A 22,863-nucleotide genomic window follows, 5' to 3' on the forward strand; every position below is an offset into this window, starting at 1 on the left:
TTCTATGCGCTATGTTGCAGAGCTAATTTCTGTCTTATTGTCGTGATAGTTATGGAACGGCAATGAAACGGATATTAACCAAATAAGTTGTGCTTGATTTCGGTTAGGATTTTATTTTTACCAAGTGTGTATACATGTTATATAATTTGTTTGGCACTAAAAATCTAATGTTTATGTGAACTATCAATTCTGAGTATTAGTGTTCTTTCATTGTGTCATTTCGATTTACTACTCCAGGATAATATGTTTCTTTAATATCTGTGCTTTTTAGTGAACAATGTTCTATATCAAATTTATATGTTTTAATCAATCACACCATGGAAAAACAAAAAATTGACCGGCGAAGTAAGATAATTTTCTTCTTTATATCTATTGATTTAATTATAAGCTCACGCTGTACTTCTATTTTCCTATATTCCGACTATAGTGTTTTTTTTTCAAAACAACTAAATTAGCTTATGTATCCCTTAATTATCAAGTCTTAACTTGAGAGCAAAGGCTTACAGACACTTCACCCCCCAGACACTTCACCCTAGGCCCTTTTTTGCAGACACTTCACCCCTCAGACAGTTCACCCCTCATTTTAAGAAATTTGATTGAGACACTTCACCCCTCATTTTTTTTATTTTGTGTTTAACAATTATTTATGTAGATTATGTTAAATACATTCAATAGTGATTGTGTATGTTTATTGTTTTTACCCATTGTCTAATAAATTTTGAGTTGATTTAATTCTTGAAGTTTTGGTACCTTAGTTTGTTTTCAGTCTGATCCTTACCATATAATAATCATCAAGTTACGTTCATTTGGTGATGGTTTGGTTTGTGCTTTAACCTTGTGCTTAATTTACATAACTGGTGCTATTTATTTGTTTAATAAATAACATTAGGAATGATCTTTGTATTAAATGCAGGATAATTGTCTGATAATGATGATAAATAATTTATATTTACTATATTTTTTAAAGCAACCGATTCATTCATTCATATTCATTTGTATTCATTTTATCTATTTATTTAATTTATTTATTAAGAATTAATCTAATTTTCATACAATTATAACATTTTAATTCAATTATCTAATCAATTGTGAGATAACAGTTGAATAAACATCAACTAATCAACATATTGAATAAACAAGGTGACATGCAATAAACACTTAATGGATGAAAGTGCTGTGATATATCATTTGGTAATACAACCAATTAACCTAAATCAGCTTTAAACTTAGTAAAAATAAAGGTTATAAGCAAATTTTTTAATCAAATAATACTAAAAATAACAAATATAAACATATGTAACTATTGTAAGCATTTTGTTGTTGACCAACTTGTTTTATTTACTTTATAGAAAAAAATTGGATGAGGGGTGAAGTGTCTTACTGATTTTGGGGGGTGAAGTGTCTTAAGGGGTGAAGTGTCTTCAAAATTTGAGGGGTGAAGTGTCTGGGGGGTGAGGTGTCTTGCTACCAGAGCAAAAAGGCAGTAAAATCCATAGTTCTGGCTTCCATAACTTTATATGTCGCTTTTATAATTTTTGACGTTGCGACAGTAAAGTTATTGGTCAACCCTATTTGCAAAGGCTACCAGAATTTGGCAGTTCGTGCGCCGTACTTAAAAACCTAATAAGAAAAAGGCAAAGCCTCAAAGCGAGCTCGATGTACTTTTAACGTGAAATAGTATGAAATAATCGCTCATTTTTATTTCAAATGCAGTGACGAGTGCGTGTGACGTTACACGTACTGTGTTAAATATGGCTCCGCCCCTGTCGTTAAATGAATAACGAGTATTAAACTTTGTTTATTTTATTTCACTCTATAATTTTTCAAGCGAAATAAAGATTATAAAAAGTGAAATAAATGTAAAACTTAAAATGTTTGCGACATTAAAATAGCGTACTTGATTTGTTTGTTTTGCACGTGCTGTTTGGCGCTACATTGTGACGTCACGTAAACAATACTTTAAACGTCTGTACAGCGTTAACGACTGAATAAAAGATATTGGTGTTCGGATTCATTTTCTTAGACCATTTTCTTTCATTCTAGATAGTTTTCACAACAAAATTCGACAAAAAATTGTTTTAATTTATCAGATTTTTCAAACAAAATGGCGCCTTCAATTTTCATTTGACATTTCCGTTCGATATTTTATCGACAGCTTCCGTTGTTCTGGTTTCCTTTCCAATTATGGTTCCCATAGACGTGCGCGGGTGACCAGTCTACACATCCGTTCTCAGTCAGAATTCCTCAGTTTTTATCGTTATCTTTAAATTCGAAAGGTTGCGATGTGTCCAATTCGGTACTTCGAACAAAAGTTTTCAAAACCATCACTTAGCAGGTACTCGCGTTACCGTAAAGCTCGCTTTGCGAGCAGGCTCTTCGGGCCAGCTCGTCGAGCTCGCTATTAAAATCCTATTAAAATCACCCTATTAATCAAATTTGTGTCAAATAAAAATACCATTTGATAAACAAATCAATTTTGAATCACTTCATGTTTTGTTTTTAAATGAAACTTCAGTGACATTGTGAACCCAACTATTTGTTAGGGAAATGTGTAGAGAATGTTTACCAATATGGAGTCTGCTTTCACATGAAATCTCGCGGGACTTCAAGTTTTGGAATTTCTAGCATCTATTTAGTAATGGACCATACACTATTTTTAGTAAGTGTTTGATTTTAAATAAAAACAAACAAACAATTCATGGATTGTCACTCAAAACAATATAAATCCAACATGTTTTTGGTACAATGTCTGTTATCGAAAAAAATACACCGTTATTCATAATTGCAAAGCCATGTTTTCAATTAAAATAGCATTTGGGTCACGGGTCACCAAATGTCATGCGAAGGTATCCGAACCTAAATTCTCGCTAGTCACCTGATAATTAGGGCAGCAATGGCGGCGAATTTTATGAAATGTGAACCCGCTGATAAACTTTGAGGCATTATTTCATCAATTTAACATTCTGTGTTCAAAAATATAGACTGAAGTGTCCCAAATATATGTAACTACCTGTATTAAAATAGCTTTTGTCCAGATCACCCAAATTTATTGAATTACAGCATGATATAAATATGTCACGGTTCTGGTTGACTTTTGATACGGGATTGGCTTCAGCGAACAGGTCTAGCACTACTATAAAACCTGTTCGCTGAAGTATCTTTAGCTACAAAATCCAATATTTCCAATGATATTGACACAAGGCCAAAACACCAATTTTGGGGAAGGGGCCTCAGCCTTTTCTTGGGGAAATATGCATGATTTTGGCATACTTTGGGAAAAGGGATCTCAAATTTAACACACAATATTTTTAACAAGTTCTTCAAAATAGAAAAACAAAAAGCACTGGGAAATACTAATAAGGCAGTAATTTGCCAGTAAAAGACCTTAATTCAACACCATCATTTAATTTTGTTCTAAATTCTATGGAAAATTTTAAAAGAGTTTTAGACTAGGTAATTTTGAGGACCAAACAGGAAAAAAAAGAGGCTACTTTGGTTGGGGAAGCAGCCTTTTCTCGGCCTCTACAAAGAAGGGTTTTTTAGCCTCCGTGGTCGAGGGGTTCGAGTTGATGACTTCTAATCCAGTTACCTCTCTGGCGTGGGTTCGATCCCCGGGAGATGCTTTGGTAGTTTAGCGCGGAGGAAGGTAGTCTAGTACTGGTGTAACTCTCCAGGAACGATGGTTAGGAAACTACCCGTCTATATGACTGAAATACTGTTGGAAAAAGGCGTAAAATCAAACAAACAAACAAACAAACAAACAAACAAACAAGATCACAAGTCGATATTGGCATATTTCCATATTTAGGTGGCATGAATTTACGTCAGTCAAAGTAGACTTGTAATTTAAAAGTTGTATGTGATATTATCATATAGTTTATTGAACGTTTTTAAATTCCCCCAAATGTATATGATTCAAGCTATTTATGTACAAGTTTTTTCATGTCTTTAAGAGGTTTTCATTTTACATGCATAATATTTTGTTTATTTATAGTGAATTATACCCTACAGTTCTAAAGTGACATAGTGAAGATGAAAACTCAACGATTCTGCCTTAAATGGAACAAATCGGATTTTCTAAGACAGCAATGTTCACTGTACATGTCATCTTAGATCAGGAATGTAATCATTCATATTAACATGATGGATGTTGATGAGTCGGAACAACACTTTCAGGAGGTGGCTGTATCTTCTCTGACGGGGTTTCTCTTTGGTAACATTGATGAGAAAGGGGAACTGGAAGAAGATTTCCTTGATGAGGTGAACAAAAAATAACTTTATTAATGTCCTTGAAATAACATTGTGTTATGTTGCAATTAACACCCTTTAGCGCTTATAAGTAACCTACTTGTTTGATCTCAGTTGCTTTGTTGATGTTATCACAGTTTAAATTAAAAATATTTTATTGCTTTTTTGGCTAAGATTTTTTTCATTGGATACTTTGATAGAGGAGGCCAATACTTGTTTTAAAAATTAGAATAATGATTGTAAGTTTTATTTTGTTATTGGGCATATATAATGGAACTATTTCTGTAGTTTATTTTCTTACTGACTGACTGTGAAAGCTACATTATGTAAATTCCAGTTAATTTATTCCGATATTTTAAAATGATTTTGAAAATTGATTGCCTAGACATGCAGCATTATCTGTATTAACAGGAATCAAAGAAGCATCTAGGGTCACTCAGTGCACTTGGTATAGGTTCCCTTGTTAGGGAGATCACTGATGACTCGGAACAAATTCAGGATACCTGGGAAAGTAGTAATGATTCATCCCAAGGTAGCGCTTCATACACACTAGTTGGTTATTTACATTGTAGTACAAACTTACATTTTTGTTTAAGCTCAATGATGGCAGAATCATAAAACTTTTTTTAATTTAAAAGTTTCCTACTATACTTACAAGTGGAGATGTCGTTATTTGTGGAATTTTCTAAACCATGTCAACTTTTATGATGACTGCCAACCATTATGATTTTCTTGTCATTAAATATTCCTATGATAAAAATGATTTCTGTGTTCTGTAGGGCTATAAATTTAATGATTTTTGTTTTTTTTATATAAGACAGAGCATCATGCCTTTATTTAAAGTTAATTGTTTATGCTTCATTCATTTATTCAAACATATCCTTATTATAATGATTAACCATAATTTATTCATTTGTTGAATGTGATGGAAACATTATCATGTCTAATATATGAGAATACGGTATCATGATACAGATTATGAGAAGAAGGCCAGTGATGCTGTGGATTTTTCTGACATTGTTGAGGTGGCGGATGAGGAAGAAGAAGATAAGGCTAAGATCAGCCAAGCAATGTCCTCAATGCATATGCTAAAACAAGGTTGGTGTTCTATTACATTGGATGTGAGTGATAAAAACTGCCAAAGATACATGTATTGAATTATATCATTTGAGAAAGCTGTCTGTATATGTATATCTAACAGAGGAAGCAAAGTTCTATTGTTATAATTAGATAATGCATTGATGGAAACTGGAGCTTTTCGACCAGTTTGAATTGACAATTTTGCTTTTTTTCCTACATCCAAAGTAACAATGCACATGGAAGTAAAATATGGTGAAGAAAAAAATTTTACAAATCTTAAAAGTTACACAGCCTGCCATTTGACAACAAGACATTTTTACATCTACACTGGAACAGTTGTAAAATGTTCAAGTATTGTAAATGCTCTAACTTGGCTTTTATATAATAGACAATCTCTATATTATGGCTTTTTTTAATAGATGCTTTTAAAAGCATTGTAGATTAATGTGACCAAAGGTGAAGTGTTGTTAATGATACAGATACTTTTGCTCTACTTGCATGTTTAGTTAAATTCCCTTATATGATTAATTAAATTCTCTTATATCTAAGATTTTTGTATTACAGAGCATGATGAAGATGATGACTATGATGATAAAGATTCTCAGCTGATGCCCCCACCAACCTGGCTCCCAGTTCAGTTAAAACCTGATGTTAAACCAACAACAGGTCTTTTTATTTACTGACTCAAATATTATATAACAAATCATGGCATTTCAGCTTCCTGAACATAAACTAATGTCAATTTAGCAATCAGCATGCTTGCCATGTGCCAGGTATTTTACAGTACAGGAAAGTAGCTCAGATTTATTTCATAAAAATAATATAATAATCAAAATAAAGCTTATTGTGTTTTTTTTTAGATTTATGAAATTCTAATAATCTCCCTTTTGTGATATTTGGTCCCAAAGAAAATTTAAGCTACCGCTAGGTTGTCCTGGAGTTAAAGTTTCAGAAAGGGTGAAAATGAGTGCTCTAATTGAAGATTCTTTGTAACTCAACATATCACTTTGTGCTCAAAGGTGAGCTTTTCTTATTATGTCCACAAGCTTCCAAAAGCAGTTTCCTATTTGGATCTAAATTCTAGAGATGTTAATTTTGCTGTACAAGTTGTCTTTGTTGTTTACCTGTATTGAAAAAGTTTTCATTGTTTGTGACAACTAACATTTGCAGATCTGAGATTTTTTATCAGAGAGTGTTGCAAAATTTAAGCAAGGGGTAATGCATATTCCAGAGTGGGGGTGGGGAATAATCTCTTTATCCCTCCTGCCTCTAAATCAGCACATGACTAAGCAGCAATGCATTATCCAACATCTACATATATCTACATATGCTATGAAGAACTTTTATAGCAAAACAGAAGATCTCTAAAAACAGAAATAAAAAAGAAAGTTAAACAAAAAACATAAGCAAATGTTTACTGTGTCCGTGTGATTTAAAGCTCAATCAAAACAAACAAACAAACGTAAGCAAATGTATGATGTATGCTGTATTGAATTTAGGAAAAAAGACATCTGTTATAATAAAGTTAAACACTTTCAAGTAGAAAATATTTTGTTTATAGGTTCTAGTGGTATGGCAGGAATGGGTCAGTTATCACCCTCCCTAAATACCCCGCTTGCAGCCATGTTGCCTCCAGAACTGAAGGATGCTGACGTTACTAAGTACTTCCCAGAATTCAGGAAAAACCAGGTGGATATATATACATATATATTTACATACATTTGTCATACAGTCATAGATACTTGTCATAGATAAAAACGTGATATCTTGGTGATATACAAACAAAATGTGGATAGAGTATTCCATGATTATTAAAAGAACAGAAAAGCAATATAAAAAATTAAAAATATGTACAAAAATGATGTTTTTATTGAGTTTTTCCCTTCAAAACTTATATTTTTTCACATTAATTGGTCAAGAGAAAAATAGACTTATAGGGTTTTCTTGACAAACTTTCTCTATGATCTGAACTGGTTTTTACACTGAAAACTATTTTTTCTGCTGACTACTTTACTAAGGTATTGTTAAAAGAATATTTTCAAAATAACTGTATAAAAGAAAATGTTTGTGTTTTTCCTTAAAAATGAATTATGCATGCACAAAATCATTACTTTACAGTTAAAAACCCCTGTTAAAACAGAATAATGTTTTGTTTTGGAACACTTTACCCTGCTTACATGCAATATTCATATGTGTTAAATAACAGAGACATTCTATGATACAACTCTTTTGAGAATCAAACATATGGTTATGTGAACAACTACCATTTCTAAATCAATGTTATGAAAAAACTTCATGTAGAATGTCATTCTCATTTCTTATATTAAAATGTGTTTAAAGCTGCTTTAGCCCTTATCTTGGTGGCTGGTGGCCACTGAATCATCCCATGAGACCAGTGCAGACCAGTGTCACCCGGTACATCTGGTGGTGGTGCTGTCTGAACATGCTCTCATTGTCCGCTGTCAATACCTGAAGTTTTCCCTAAAATAGATAAATGGTTTTGCCTAGATTGAAAAATGGACAAGACCATTTGAGTTATTTAGCATAGTAAGGGTTAAACCACATCACTGATAAAACAATAAGCCATTTTACTGATAGAGAGATAAGGAAAAGTGTGTTCAAAAATATAATGTATAAGTATAGATATAAAAAATGTAAGAAAAAAACCTGAAATTCGCAAAATACAAAAAATTGGTGTCTAATACCAAAGTAAGTTATAATAAAAATTTATTTTTTTGTCTGTATAGGTTTTGCGTTTCTCACGATTGTTCAAGCCTGTTTACCATCCACACATCTGGAAGAAAAAGAAGAAGAAAAAAGAGGGCGAAGAAGACAAAGATAAAAAGAAAGATGAAAAGGGCAAAGAAAAAGAAGCTGGTACGCTATTGCTTATATAGGATAATTTCAATATCTCTCATTTACCTTATATCCTGTATGATATTCTTGTTTATATGCCCCCACTATAAAGGGGGAGGAGGCATATAGATTAGCATATGTCCATTCATAGCACTGTCTTGCTGTCACATGTCTGTCTGAAGACTGACAAAACAGTGTAATGTAGGGGCACTTACTTTTGCTGTAAAACTTTTAAGTTGGAGGTCGGGGAAGTTCAGACTTTAGCACAGTTTATGTTATCTGGTCACTAAGGTCATTAAAGACTACTGCAAGTTTTCTGGCTTTGATTGTTATTTAATAACTGTGGAGTAATCTCCCCTTGATTAGAATTCTGTTTTGAAAAAAAATCATGGGGCTTGTGAAGTTTTATTGTCTTCTGGTAATTAACAGAATGGATACATAAATATTAATTACCAGTATAAAATCATCAGATCACTTTTACAATGAAATATTTGTATCTGAGGGGGAGCGGTGGCCTAGTGGTAAAAGTGTCTACCTCTTAACCCAGTGATCATGGGTTCGTGCCTTAATCTGGTCACGACCATGTTTCTTTATATAACACCAGGACTGGTTGGACTCAAAAGTAATAAATATAAGTTGCAAGAGCTTGTTTCGCAATCACGCTTAGATAAATATGTTTAAACTATCTGAGGGGGGAAAGTTGTGATATACTATATTTCATGTGGTTTTTCTTGCTGGATAGGTAAGACAGAAACAGAAACCCCTAAAACTGAAGATATCAAGGAAGACCCTGAAGCCTCTAAACTAACACCACCACCACCAACAGAGACATTATCCACTGAGCCTGTCAAATCTGAGTCTGAGTCAACAACACCTTCATCAGATATTGAAATTAAAGGTATCTCTTTGTATTCTACACCTACATTTTCTTTAAGGGGTAAGATCATTGAAACATTGGAAGATTTAGTAAAAAACTTATATTCCAGGCTTCCATATATATGTTAATAAAGTTTTTTAAGGTATTTTTTATTATCTTTATACAGAGTTGTGTATAACCATTGTCATATTTATTGATATATGTTAAACAAAATTTGAACAAATATCAGGGTTTTTTTTTAAGGATTTTGGGAACATGACCCATACCCATGGAATTGAGAATTTCAGCGATGTTTTGTTAAAAATTGGGGGAAAATGCATGGCTTAAATTTTGCAGTGATTAAATGATTGCAAAGAGTCACTGTCTAAGATGGCATCTTCAAACATTTCAGCAGTGAAGAAGCCCTTATTTTTAAAGATTTTAGAATTTGTTGTTCAATATTTTTATTTTGTAACTTTCAATTTGGAATTTTTTCCTGTGGATTGGGAAAATAATACACTATTTACAATTGGGAATATGACATAATATCAGCTATAAAATAAGCCCCAAAAAATCCCTGAATATATACTATTTGGCTTATTACTGAAAGAGCTTTTTAAAATGACATCCATTATAGGGAAACATGTTTTAATGAATGTAAACTTGGGTTATTAATTAAGAACAGCATAATATGACAAAACAAAACTAAAAAATTCTTAATAACACTCAATAGAGTTCAATAGATTTTTTTTTCCTTTCTGAAGTTGAAGAACCGCCTGAGGCCAGGAATCAAGACATCAAGGATGTAGAAATGACTGGTTCCCAGGAGGATAAATCAGACAGTGGTATCAGTGGTGTAGGGGACGATGATGATGATGAAGATGATGATTACGTAGCCCAGCTGTTTAATACAAAGATCAAATTGAACATGGGGCGACCAGCACTACCAGAGGAACTTGCTCCAAGTGATGAGGTATAGAGTGCACAGAATAATTGAGACGCGTCATGACAAAACCAACATAGTGAGTTTGCGACCAGCATGGATCCAGACCAGCCTGCGCATCCGCGCAGTCTGATCAGGATCCATGCTGTTTGCTTACCAACTCTATTACAAGTAGAGAAACTGATAGCAAACAGCATGGATCCTGATCAGACTGCGCAGATGCGCAGGCTGGTCTGGATCCATGCTGGTCGCAAACAAACTATGTTGGTTTTGTTGTGACGCGGCTCATATAAATTATTTACAATTGAAATGATTTAACTCAATACAGTGTTGAAGCCGTACCTCTAGACGCTTGCAGAAATCATGATCACAAAATAGACAAATATCGTTGGGTTTTTTTGCGCTGATTCTTACATTTTTAGCTCGACTATTCGATAAGAATAAGTAGAGCTATTGTAGTCACCCGAGCGTCGGCGTCGGCGTTGGTGTCCGCGTCGGCGTAACCACTTATGTTAAAGTTTTTGTAATAGTTCAAATATTTTCAAAGTCCATTGACATATGGCTTTGAAACTTTGCACACTTGTTCACCATCATGACCCCTACCTGTAGACAGGAGGAGGTAACTGTATCAAGCATTTTGACAGAATTATGCCCCTTTTTCGACTTAGAATTTACGTTAAAGTTTTTGTAATAGTTCAAATATTTTCAAAGTCCATTGACATATGGCTTTGAAACTTGGCACACTTGTTCACCATCATGACCCCAACCTGTAGACTGAAGGAGGTAACTGTATCAAGCATTTTTGACAGAATTATGCCCCTTTTTCGACTTAGAATTTACGTTAAAGTTTTTTGTAATAGTTCAAATATTTTCAAAGTCCATTGACATATGGCTTTGAAACTTGGCACACTTGTTCACCATCATGACCCCAACCTGTAGACAGGAGGAGGTAACTGTATCAAGCATTTTGACAGAATTATGCCCCTTTTTCGACTTAGAATTTACGTTAAAGTTTTTGTAATAGTTCAAATATTTTCAAAGTCCATTGACATATGGCTTTGAAACTTTGCACACTTGTTCACCATCATGACCCCAACCTGTAGACAGGAGGAGGTAACTGTATCAAGAATTTTGACAGAATTATGCCCCTTTTTCGACTTAGAATTTACGTTAAAGTTTTTGTAATAGTTCAAATATTTTTCAAAGTCCATTGACATATGGCTTTGAAACTTTGCACACTTGTTCACCATCATGACCCCAACCTGTAAACAGGAGGAGGTAACTGTATCAAGCATTTTGACAGAATTATGCCCCTTTTTCGACTTAGAATTTACGTTAAAGTTTTTGTAATAGTTCAAATATTTTCAAAGTCCATTGACATATGGCTTTGAAACTTTGCACACTTGTTCACAATCATTACCCCAACCTGTAAACAGGAGGAGGTAATTGTATCAAGAATTTTTTTTACTATCAAGCACTAAGAATAGTTGAGCGTTGCTGTCCTACCGACAGCTCTTGTTCCATTCATTATTGTATATACATTTATAAATCGGTGTGGAGACGTGAATTAGACGTTTTAAAGTTCATTCCATTGGGTGAGAATTTAAGAGATTTTAGCATTTTATCATTCAAACGCCTTGTCAGGGATATAGCGGAATAATGTTTTCAGTGTGGTGCTCCAATCCTGTTTTAGTCTCACTCTAATAGTTATTCATGCTATAATTCAATAACTGTGCACAATACTAGTTTAAAAGTTTATAAAGCTGTACATCTGCTGCCGGTAATTTACAAAAGTATTGCTTAAATTTTGAAAAAAAAGTAATTGTAAAATATCTGATTGAAACAAACATGTTTGTATATTTTCTTAAGAGTGGATGGTGCATGCACAAAGTAGTTGTAAAATGCTTATTATTTCGTTCATGGGGGAATTTCAATAGAAGAAAATTAATTCATTAAAAACAAGTGAAAACAAGATTCATTTAACAAATTTATCAACAATAAGCTGCTGTCATGAAATATTTAGGTTAATGAAATTTAGTCTAATGAAATTGAATACAGCTTTGATACTTTTTAAAAAATTCAACTTAAAAACATGATCCCTGATCTATGGCCGTTAAGTATTATTTTCGAGTCAGAATTTTTATGGTTTAAGGGGGGAAAAAACACACTATTTTTATGTGGGAATGGAGCCCATATTCGGCCCTAAATTTTAGCAAACGAGAGCCCTGATATTTATTATTACAATTATTTCTTCAAACATCTCATATATTTACAGGAGCTATTAAAGATGAAGGAATCAGGGTCAGTATCAAAATCTGACAAGAAATCTGAGGGTGGTACAAAAGAAGGTGACATTGATGTAGCCCCGTGGAGGTATGGCCCAGCCCAGTACTGGTACGACATGTTAGGGATCAATGAAACTGGGGAAGGATTTGACTATGGGTTTAAGGTTAAAAAAGAAAATGAAGAACGAATGGCAGCTAAAGAGATTGTAAGTATGAATTTTGAAAGTGCATTTCAATATGCTGTTTTCAAGTTCTAATTGCATATATAGAAAAAGAAAATGATGATAAAAAATGACAACATTATTTGAAAACTGTTGAAGAAATCCAGTTGCAGTAAACTTTTTATGTTGTTAATATTTCTTAATTTAGAACTTGTTTATTATAACAATGTTATTTTGTACAGCTTTTATTTGTTCCTGTCTTTTAGAATTCTTTAGAAAATGTTAAACAATTACATGGGTACAAGTTTTCAGGCATTTTCCAAAAGTTCAGGTTTTTTTCTACTCCTGACAGCAACCTTTTTCCTATATAAAATTAATTGAAGTAAAACTAAATTCAGTGTTTTAAGGGTTTTTGATAATTTTTAACTTGCACCCATGCAATTGTAATATTTTTACTGTACTTATGTAATATGCTATAAGTGATGAATTTTGTTTTATGCTTGATAATATTCATATTCATATTTTTTCAATAGAAAGAAGAGCCTGTAACTGAGGATGAAGCAGTGGTGAAACATGAACCACCACCAGATATTCCAGACGAGGCCTTCCTCATGATAACACAGCTACAGTGGGAGGACGATATAATCTGGAGTGGTGAGGAGGCCAGACAGAGAGTGATGCAGGCACAGAAAATGAGACCACTAGCTGCGGGCTGGATCCCCAGTACTAGCCACAGAACAGCTGCCCACTATCTCCAGCAGTGTAAGATATTATAAGCCTAGAGGATTTAGGAGTTTTCAGCATAGACTGTTTGACTATCCTAATTAAATTGGCTTGAACTGTCTATCTTATTGTAGCTTATCCAATGTTATCTTGATGTCTCTTTGATAAGTCTTAATACTTGGACTACTGTTTGACATTTATAATTAATTATATTGGAGGATTTTAGAATCCAGGGCAGTTACAAAAGTAAAATTTGGTGAATATGAACTTCTTCCTTATAAAACTTGTGTAATAAATCATTAAAATTTTTCTTCTAAGATAGCAAATTGTCAGTTTTTAATGTTTTAATGTCTCTTTTCCTGTACATGATCACATTTAGTAAATTTAGTAACTGACCATGCATATATAAATGATAAGACAAACAGATTTATTTAAAGATTTTTTTATTGAAATTGGATTGTATCAATGCTCCAACTGTTTCTCTTCGGTGATTTAAACAATAGTCACATGACTTTATTTAGGACGTCAATGTTCACATTAGTTTTTCGTAGAGGAGTATTGTATTTATTGACACAATCTGTATTTCAGATCGTCCTGGATTACAGACAAGGTTAGGACCTGGCAATCTACCCATCATGAGATCTATATCTGGGCAGTTTGGACAAAAACCAGGTTAGTATTATTTCAAATATTTATTTACCATTACATACTACAGTACATCATGTTTTAAAGTTAGAAACATCATCTAATTGTTATTCATTTATGTGAAAAAAAAATGTATTTATGTATGAATCATATGCATTTTTTTGTATATTGTACATATGAGTGGTATTACAATTTTGCTGTATGATTGCCACAAAACTGCTATTCCTTAGTTTCCTTTGTTACCCCTTTTGTTAAGGTCAATTTTCTTAGGAACTATCAAAGTCATTCACTACAGACTTAATAGACTTATTCACTTTCAAAATGTGATGCCATTTCAAAAGGACTCACATATTCTAAAACGATTCTTATTATGCTTCCTAGGGATCACTTTGTTTCAGATCTTTATAAGGAGTGAAAAATGATTTTATAGAAATTTTGAAATTATTTCTTGCTTGTTTACAGAAACACCAGGAGGATGTCTGACAGAGCAGGGTAAAAACAACAAGTGGTTTTCTATATTTCCAATAGAGAACCAAGATCTTGTGTATGGTAACTGGGAAGATGAGATTATATGGGATGCCGAGGTAACCTATGCTAGTATATTGTAGTTTGGCCTCTATCCTGGAGTAGGGGAAAGCAGAATGGCCATTATCCCTGTTATCCAATGAAATTTTATCAATATCAGCTATTGTGGTTGTTTGATTAAAAATGTATGACTCTTTATTATAAAAATGTATGATTATCTATTGAACGATAGAGTTGTAAGTCCAATTTAGTCCTGCATGTAAAGACCAGTCTTTGTTTAGTTTACTGATAAATGAAGCTTTACTGTGTATTATTACATCTGGTAAATATAATACAGAAGGCTTATGAAAAGCTTACAGCATTATTGTATGGTTAAAAATTGTTTTAAGTCATGATCAAAAACTTGTTATTTGAAAATAATGAAGATGTTAGCTGATCTCAGAATTCATTTTTTCAAAAGTGAATTTTGGTATTATAATTCAAGTCTGAATTCATATATAACCTTTTACACATTCAACTTTTAAGTCATTTATACATCTTGACTGTGTTAGTATGACCAACCCTCAACCCACCCCCTCCAAAAAAAAAGACACACCAAAAAACCAAAAACAACAAAAAAAGAAGAAAAGACTTTAAAAGAAAAACAACAACAACTAAGTTTGACATGTTATTCAAGAATTTAAGTAGTATTTTATTAAATATTTTAGAACATGGATTACATTCCATCCCCAAAGACATTGACCATAGATCCTAATGATGACAATATTATACTGGAGATACCAGAAGATAAAGATCCGAGTGCACCGGAGACACCAGCCAAAAAAGAGAAGGTAGTCTAATAGTTTTGTTGTACTTTTATGTAGTCATGATTCCAAATTTCATGTATATCATGTCAGGTATAGGAGAGTATGAATTTTTTTTGTAGACATGGTAGTTTTGAGATTAGTACTTTGATCAAATATGTGTTTACATTGTTGTTGATTCATACAAGTACATTTGTTTCATTTCATTTTCAAATACATGTGCTGTTGCAGTCTTCCTTCATTTTTATAATGTGTTTTGTATGCTACTTGGTTTATCAAAAATAGCTTGGTAGAATTCTTCTTAAATCAGTTCACACTTCTAGCATAAAAAAACTTATAAAACCTTATAAACAACAAAATCTAATAAATGTTGGATAGAGGTGTTCAGAATTTTGCCATATTAAAATCTTGAATACTTTAATTACATGTCATTTGTCTTGTAATCAAATGCTTTCAAAATGTTCACTTTTCAACAGCTTAATAACATGGTCTTTTTGGGGAAATATTTAAGTTCTTGCTAGAATTCTTTTTCTGTTCAGTTTTCTTTTTCTATCTTAGAAGTATTTTATAGTCAAGTATTTCTATAAAGTGCAGTGTGTAATAGATGGAATGTTTATTGGTAAATATTTGAATATTTCAGTCAGAGGTGAAGAAATCTCGTATTTTACTAGGAAAGGCAGGTATTATCAAGGATGAGGAGGAGGAAGATGTAAGTATTCAAGGGGCTGTAACTCTTACATGTTTGTACACATTTTCACCTTAATAACATAAATATGAATATAGAAGTCAACTCCAGTTTCAGATTAAAACTGTTTTGTTTTGTTAAAAACCACAAAGTTCCACACTAATTAAAAGCATATGTAAACAACATCTAAGTTTTCAGCTTAACTTTCAATCTTATTACTTTTCCTGTCGTAATTGATACTAATTTTTGGATTGTTTGAATCTTCTAAAGGTCTGAAAATAAGCATAAATATGCCTGGAATATCATGCTTTTGAAATTCAAACTTTAATTTATAAATTGTTGAAATACTTTGTAAATTGTATTTTCTTTTAGCAGTCATTTTGGTATTATATTAAGCACTCAGATTAGGATAAATAAAGGTATGATCACCAAAGTTTATAGATTGTGTCGACATTTGTAGTTTTTAGTTTTTATTGTAAATATTTCCTGATATGCAAAAATTATTTTTTCCCCCAGAATACACAACAGAGTAATTCCAACATTGATCCATTCAATATGTCAAATGATGAGTTTTATAACCCTAAACTACTAGATACAGCTCTACGATCTAACATGGGTGTTAATCTTATACAGGTAAATAATTTCTCATGTATATAGTTCATAATACAATGAAATAATTAAAAGATTTTTGTATTCTTATTCATATTAAAATTTGTGACAGGTTTTTGTTAATTATTTTCATAGAATGATTTTAGATAGAAATGTCAGTAGTTACTGATTAAAGGTAACGCACCTCTAATGGACATCATTTCAAACTTTTACATATAATTCTCATAATCTGTATAAAATATATGACTTATTATCAAATTGTAATAGCAGCTTTTCCCCTGTGGTAGGAAAAATGTTCATAACTGACTTATATGCCATAATAGCAACCACTATATGAAACAGACATGGTCGTATTAAAAATACTTCTGTTAATTATAAATATGTACCTATATTCAAGCTCAGAATTAATTTTTTGCCTTTTGATGAATATCTCCACAATCTTAGATTTTTTTATAAACAAAATAAGCTGTCTAGTGCTTTGATATTTGTCTTTATAACCTTTTCTTTGAGTACATACTAGTTTTATGTTTACAAAATTTTTTGTACAATTCCAGCACTCTACGCCAGCTGTTGAGTTACAACAACCGTTCTTCCCGACATTCCTCAGTGAGACTAAACTACGGACATTTCATCGTAACCCTTTAAAGAAATACTCACACGGTGCTCTAGCTACTCATGGTCCACACTCTGTCGACTCCCTGTTTAAAGTTATCAAAAGGAAAGCGAGGGTAAGTAATCTTGAATATGATATTATTTGTTAAATTCTGTACATGACACAAAAGCTCTAAGAATTTTCAGTTTCAAATATATTTAGTTTGTAAATAATGAAAAATTCCATGTCCCTTCCATGACTCTGTTTAACATCAAGAAGGTCAACGACATATTTGTTCACAAATAAGAAAAGTGAAGGACATTATGTATTCTGTAAAAAGATTATATGTAGCATCACAAGTAACCTTGTTATTCTGTATGAGTAAAGATAATGATGTTGTCAGGTCTGTGAGCCTAGGATTTAAAACATGTAAGCAGAGCATATGCTTGTCTTGAAGATTTATTTTAAAATGTTCTGTCATGAAATTTTGGCAGCTACTTGTATGATTTGTAAGATAAGTTGTAATTGGTACAGAAACTTGGAGCACTTACCAGATAACTGTTTGCTCTAACTTAAATGCTAATAACAAAGTTGTTTTTTACATGAAACAAATTAAACAACTACACGTAAATATTGCAAGGGATTTCTTGTGTCGGAGAATATTTTTAAGCATTATATTTGATTTTTTTTTTAAATCAAAGTAAAGATTTAGTGTATGTGAAAGATTCTATGTCTCTATTTAAAGTTATTAAAATGAAAGGAAGAGAAAGTGATTTTGAGCATGTTATTACTTCAATACTTGTTAAGAATTTTCAGTTTCAAATATTTTGTGTGTGGTAATTTTTAGTTAAGAGATCAGGAAAGACAAGCATTTGGAGGTGGTGAGATATTCTTCATGCGGACACCACAGGATTTAACCGGTCAAGACGGGGAACTTATTCTTTGTGAATTTTCGGAGGAGTATCCTCCCCTGATGATGCAGATTGGCATGGCAACAAAAATCAAAAATTATTATAAAAGGGTAAGTTTTTGTTTCAGGGAACATATATACATGAACATATAATTTGAAATGCTGAATCTTTCTGTTTAACAAAATTTATTAAAGGAAAAAAGGAAGTTAGAAATTTCAAGAAATGCATCTTTTTTTGACTTAATAAAAATCCTTTTCCGTACAAAACATCTCATATTTGTTCTGTTTGATATTTCAACCTGTTGAAAATATCATATTAAGTTTGTGTATTAGCTCAGAAAACATTTTCTTTATGTGCAGGAACTTTCTAAATGTGCTTTAATGGGAGTTGAACTTTGTACTTTATAAATACTTTTTTCTTCGGACATGACTGTGTCATTTTTTCCTTCTATTTTTAGAAACCAGGCAAAGATAGTGTACCTCCACAGTACAAATATGGAGAGATAGCGTATGCCCATTCCTCTCCATTCCTAGGTTCTCTGGTTCCTGGCCAGTGTCAGCAGGCTTTAGAGAACAACATGTTTAGAGCTCCAATCTATGAACATAAAGTGGCTGCCACCGACTTCCTCATTATAAGAACCAGAAACCAGTATGTTGTCAATTTATCATTTTACTTCTTGTTATTTCTGTTTCAAGTTTACAAAACATAACACTGCAAGAGTAACTCATGCAGTGTTAGATAATGAGCTAGTACATTAAATTGTATGAAGACAACATCAAAGCAGTGATTATAATAGCTTCAATTTGTCTTCAATTTGTATATATTCTTTGTTGTTTATTAAGTATTCTCTGACTTTATGTATTCCAAAAAAACAACTTTTGTTTATCAAATATTGTCATAAATGATATTTATAGATCTTTATGTATTTGTGATTAAGGAAAGCAGTTTAGAATTTATTTTTTGTTGTATAATTTCAGATTTTATATCCGTGATCTTGAGACGATATTCTGTGTAGGTCAACAGAGTCCTCTGTATGAAGTACCTGGGCCAAATTCAAAGAGAGCAAATAATTTTATCAGAGATTTTCTTCAGGTATTTGAAAAAAAAAACAACAACAAGAAACAAACTGTTTTTGATAAAGCTTGCATGGAATGTAAAAGAGGTTCAATTGATCTTGGAAAACTTGAAAAATTATATATTGCTTGATACAGCACAATGTAGGGTTTTTAACTTATGCCATTTTTTTTGTCATAAGTATTGCATGTTGTAAAGACTCAGAAAAAAACCCAAACAATTTTACCAGCCATCTTATTGAACAAAAAAGGCATAATTTCCTTTTAAATCTAGAATTCATTCTGATTTTTGCATTTATTAACTTCGGGTAGATAGAAATAATTGAAGATAGGAGTTCCAGTTTTCTTTAAATAACAGACAATTAGCTTCCGTGCGTTAATATTTATAGTATTCATTCAATATAGTTCTTAATTATACAGATATTGATAAATCTGATAATTTTGTGTTTCAGATACTTTATTATGAGAGTGTATTAAATCTGTTTTGAATTTTTCAGGTGTTTATATACCGGTTGTTTTGGAAAAGTAAAGACAACCCAAGGAGAATTAAAATGGATGACATTAAGAAAGCATTCCCCTCCCACTCTGAAAGCAGTATAAGAAAAAGGTTGAAACTTTGTGCAGACTTCAAGCGAACAGGTTTGTATTAATAATGTTTTAGCCGTTTCTATGATATCTATAAAGAATATTAAATATATCTTTAAAAATGTATTAATGAACATATCCAATATACAATGTAAAAAAAGGGACAAAATGATATAATGGGTTTGAAAAGTTTTTCAGTGGAAGAACTTTAGAAACTTAACAATACAGTTGTAATATTTTGTATTGGCCATCTTATAATAACCATATTATTTTGTCATCTGCATTGAATATTTATAAAAGGAGTTATCACATTTCCTTGTCTGGTCCATGTATTTTACGAAAAGTATCATAGTTTGGCTTTTGACACACGGAAAAAAAGTAATTGAAAGTATTGCTCTGTCCGTGGTTTGATTATTTTTTATTTATAAATGTAAATATGAAATGTAACAAGATCTTTGTTTTGACTATATAGAAATTTATTCTAGACAATATGGTAAGTTTCCTTTAATAGGATGCAGTGTTGAAATTATCTCTGAATTGTTGAAAGTGACTATAGTTATTTTATATTTTGTTTGCTGGTCACTTTTTTTGCTCTTAAGGATTTCTGTTTGTAGAAGTTACATATTTGTTTACCTTGCACACGCACACACACTTGTGCTTGATGGCTTATTGTCATCAGTTGAATAGTTACTAAAGCACAAGGAATTCATTTATTATATAGAACATTGAATAAACCTATATATTTACATGTTGAATACTGTTGAACTTTCTGTAAAAAAAAAAATGTTTTAAATATGATTTAAATATTTATTCCATTTGATACTATGAAGGAATAAAAAAATTGTATTGTTTTAACTTATATAACACATAATAATTATTGAAGAATTCAGATTTGCTATTAGAACTAGTATAGTAATACTGCTAGTATTAAGGCTTTGGTCCCTAATATGAAATCTAGGTGGTTTTCCTTGGTCTAGTTTTTTCCTTGGTCTAGTTGAAAATTTTGAAATCATTGAATCACTTGCCCCTCAACAGATGTAGGTTTAACTCTGCCTTAGGAATGTTGAATTTCTTCATGTGAAGATGTTATTCAACTATTTTATGAAAAAAAGATTGACTTAAAGGGGCATCATTCTGTGAAATCGAAGCTGGATAGTCGACATACTGTCTTAATTGTAAGACTCCTATTTGGAAGACACTAAGCCAATCTCATGATGTTTTTTTTCTATGACAAAATCACCATATCAATTACACAAATTCAGATGCTACACAAATAATTCTGATGTGGACAACAGCCATGTAGTACAAAAAATTGTATAAGTATACAAATTTTTCTAAGCTTCTAAATATTGTAAACTGACGTTGTTATTGATGATTTACATAGGAATGGATTCAAACTGGTGGGTGTTGAAGCCAGATTTCCGGTTGAAGACGGAGGAAGAGATGAGAAATATGGTGTCACCAGAACAATGTTGTGGTTATTATAGCATGCTGGCTGCTGAACAAAGACTAAAGGTAATATAGTATTTATATTAATATAATTATACCCCCACCACAAAATGTGGGGGGTGGGGGCTATAATGGATTTGCTTTGTCGCGTCGGTCAGTCCGTCTCCATTATCGTGTCCGCTCTATAAATCCTATACCAATTGAAGGATTTTCTTCTAACTTGGCTCAAATGTTCATGTCAGCTCAAGGTCAAGGTAACAATTGAAGGTCAAATATCAAACAATCAAATATTAGACAGAATATTGTGTCCGCTCTGTAAGTCCTATACTAATTGAAAGATTTCCTTTAATCTTGGCTCAAATGTTCACCTCAACAAGGTGATGTGCATAACACATGTTACCCTTTTGCCGGCTTAAAATCAAGGTCACACTTGAAGGTCAAAAATTAAAGGAACTCCACTGCGGTTTATAAGCCTAAAAACATAAAATTTTAATTTTTCACATAGATAAACATGAGCACTTAAAACAGAAATATAAATAAAATATAACCAAGAAATACATTGAAAATCATATGTTTGTGCTATTCTCCGTCCGGTTTGAGTGAAAAGCGTTTAAATGCTTTTCAATTTTGGGTCATTTTTCACTCTTATAATAATCATTCTGGAAAAACGGAGTGAGCTAATGATCTGAAATTTTGCACATAAGTTATTAGTATAGATCTACATCAAATGGAGTAATAATCTCAAAAAAGAATTTCCAGTCCCGTCATATCAAAAAACCTCAGTGGAGTCCCTTTAACTTAGAAAATATTCTTAAATTTTAACATGTATTTGAATATTTCTGAAACTAGAAAAGGTATTTGCTTGAAACTTAAAATATATATGAAGTGTCACAATTAAGATATTAATGAATTTCGTCGATAAAATTATTTTATACAAAGATGAGCATAGTATATCTTTAAGGATTTTTAATATATTTTTTTTCTAGCTGAACATTTATATAATTTTTAATGCCTTGAATGTATGTAATAACAGAACTGAGAATAACAAAGGCGTGACAACATAATTCTATATTTGTCTATTTATATAAAGGTCATTTGATTTTTAGATATTACAACTGTAATCTTTAAAAGTATATATTAGGTTATCAAAAGAAACATGTATTTTCATTAATCGGTGGTCTGTGTGTAAAACATTCTTCTCTCATATTAAGACTAGATGTAACCTTGCTGTTTTGTGTATATAGGATGCAGGATATGGAGAGAAATCATTCCTAGCACCTGAAGAAGATAATGAAGAGGAAACACAGATGAAGATTGAAGATGAGGTATATATCATACATTCTCTGTCTTTTACTATCGTTTATAAAGACTTCTTTTGATGAGTTATATGGCCCAAATGGTTTTAAGTTTATATAACCAAAGTTGCAAAGTATTAAAAAATACCTTTCCAGTAAACTTTTTAAAGGTCATTTTCTTCTATATCCACCATTTTCTGTATTTTACTGTTGGTTATTATAACTTTTTTAATGACTTATATGGCGGAAATGGTTTTAAGTTTATATAACCAAAGTTGCAAAGTATTAAAAGTATCTTTCCACTAAACTGTTAATGGTCATTTTTTTACTTTAAGACTTAACAATGAATCAAATGTATTGATCAGAATCAAGAATAGTGTAATTGTAATTTTTAAAGCTATGAGAAGTTATCTTGATAAAGATTAAAATGTTTATATACATCTATAGGTGGTATTAATTTACATTTTCCACAAACAGTTATGTTTTGAATGACTTGTAATGCAGTTTGTTATATGATATGACTATTTGTCACATACCAG

General features: G+C 31.9%; 1 protein-coding gene across 3 annotated transcripts in view; it reads left to right on the forward strand.

Annotated features, from left to right (window-relative positions):
* Nucleotides 1-285: 285 nt before the first annotated feature.
* LOC132740526 (transcription initiation factor TFIID subunit 1-like) overlaps nucleotides 286-22,863 on the forward strand; it is a 42,254-nt gene continuing 19,676 nt past the window's right edge. The window contains exons 1-24 of one of the 3 annotated variants that reach the window (XM_060728448.1): nucleotides 286-345; nucleotides 3,995-4,260; nucleotides 4,660-4,780; nucleotides 5,224-5,346; nucleotides 5,893-5,994; nucleotides 6,890-7,017; nucleotides 8,076-8,205; nucleotides 8,927-9,082; nucleotides 9,805-10,013; nucleotides 12,259-12,474; nucleotides 12,963-13,191; nucleotides 13,741-13,824; nucleotides 14,260-14,381; nucleotides 15,030-15,152; nucleotides 15,766-15,834; nucleotides 16,327-16,443; nucleotides 16,974-17,147; nucleotides 17,859-18,032; nucleotides 18,380-18,570; nucleotides 18,900-19,014; nucleotides 19,493-19,634; nucleotides 20,053-20,073; nucleotides 20,965-21,095; nucleotides 22,274-22,354. In XM_060728448.1, coding sequence (XP_060584431.1) covers nucleotides 4,141-4,260; nucleotides 4,660-4,780; nucleotides 5,224-5,346; nucleotides 5,893-5,994; nucleotides 6,890-7,017; nucleotides 8,076-8,205; nucleotides 8,927-9,082; nucleotides 9,805-10,013; nucleotides 12,259-12,474; nucleotides 12,963-13,191; nucleotides 13,741-13,824; nucleotides 14,260-14,381; nucleotides 15,030-15,152; nucleotides 15,766-15,834; nucleotides 16,327-16,443; nucleotides 16,974-17,147; nucleotides 17,859-18,032; nucleotides 18,380-18,570; nucleotides 18,900-19,014; nucleotides 19,493-19,634; nucleotides 20,053-20,073; nucleotides 20,965-21,095; nucleotides 22,274-22,354 — 3,078 coding nt within the window. In that variant the 5' untranslated portion in view covers nucleotides 286-345; nucleotides 3,995-4,140. The remainder of the gene's footprint in view (nucleotides 346-3,994; nucleotides 4,261-4,659; nucleotides 4,781-5,223; nucleotides 5,347-5,892; nucleotides 5,995-6,889; nucleotides 7,018-8,075; nucleotides 8,206-8,926; nucleotides 9,083-9,804; nucleotides 10,014-12,258; nucleotides 12,475-12,962; nucleotides 13,192-13,740; nucleotides 13,825-14,259; nucleotides 14,382-15,029; nucleotides 15,153-15,765; nucleotides 15,835-16,326; nucleotides 16,444-16,973; nucleotides 17,148-17,858; nucleotides 18,033-18,379; nucleotides 18,571-18,899; nucleotides 19,015-19,492; nucleotides 19,635-20,052; nucleotides 20,074-20,964; nucleotides 21,096-22,273; nucleotides 22,355-22,863) is intronic. The other 2 variants (XM_060728449.1, XM_060728450.1) reach the window with 2 other exon arrangements.

This window comes from Ruditapes philippinarum, unplaced genomic scaffold, assembly GCF_026571515.1.
Source record: "Ruditapes philippinarum isolate M1 unplaced genomic scaffold, ASM2657151v2 ctg11972_1_1_1_1, whole genome shotgun sequence".
NCBI classification, from domain to species: Eukaryota; Metazoa; Mollusca; class Bivalvia; order Venerida; family Veneridae; genus Ruditapes; species Ruditapes philippinarum.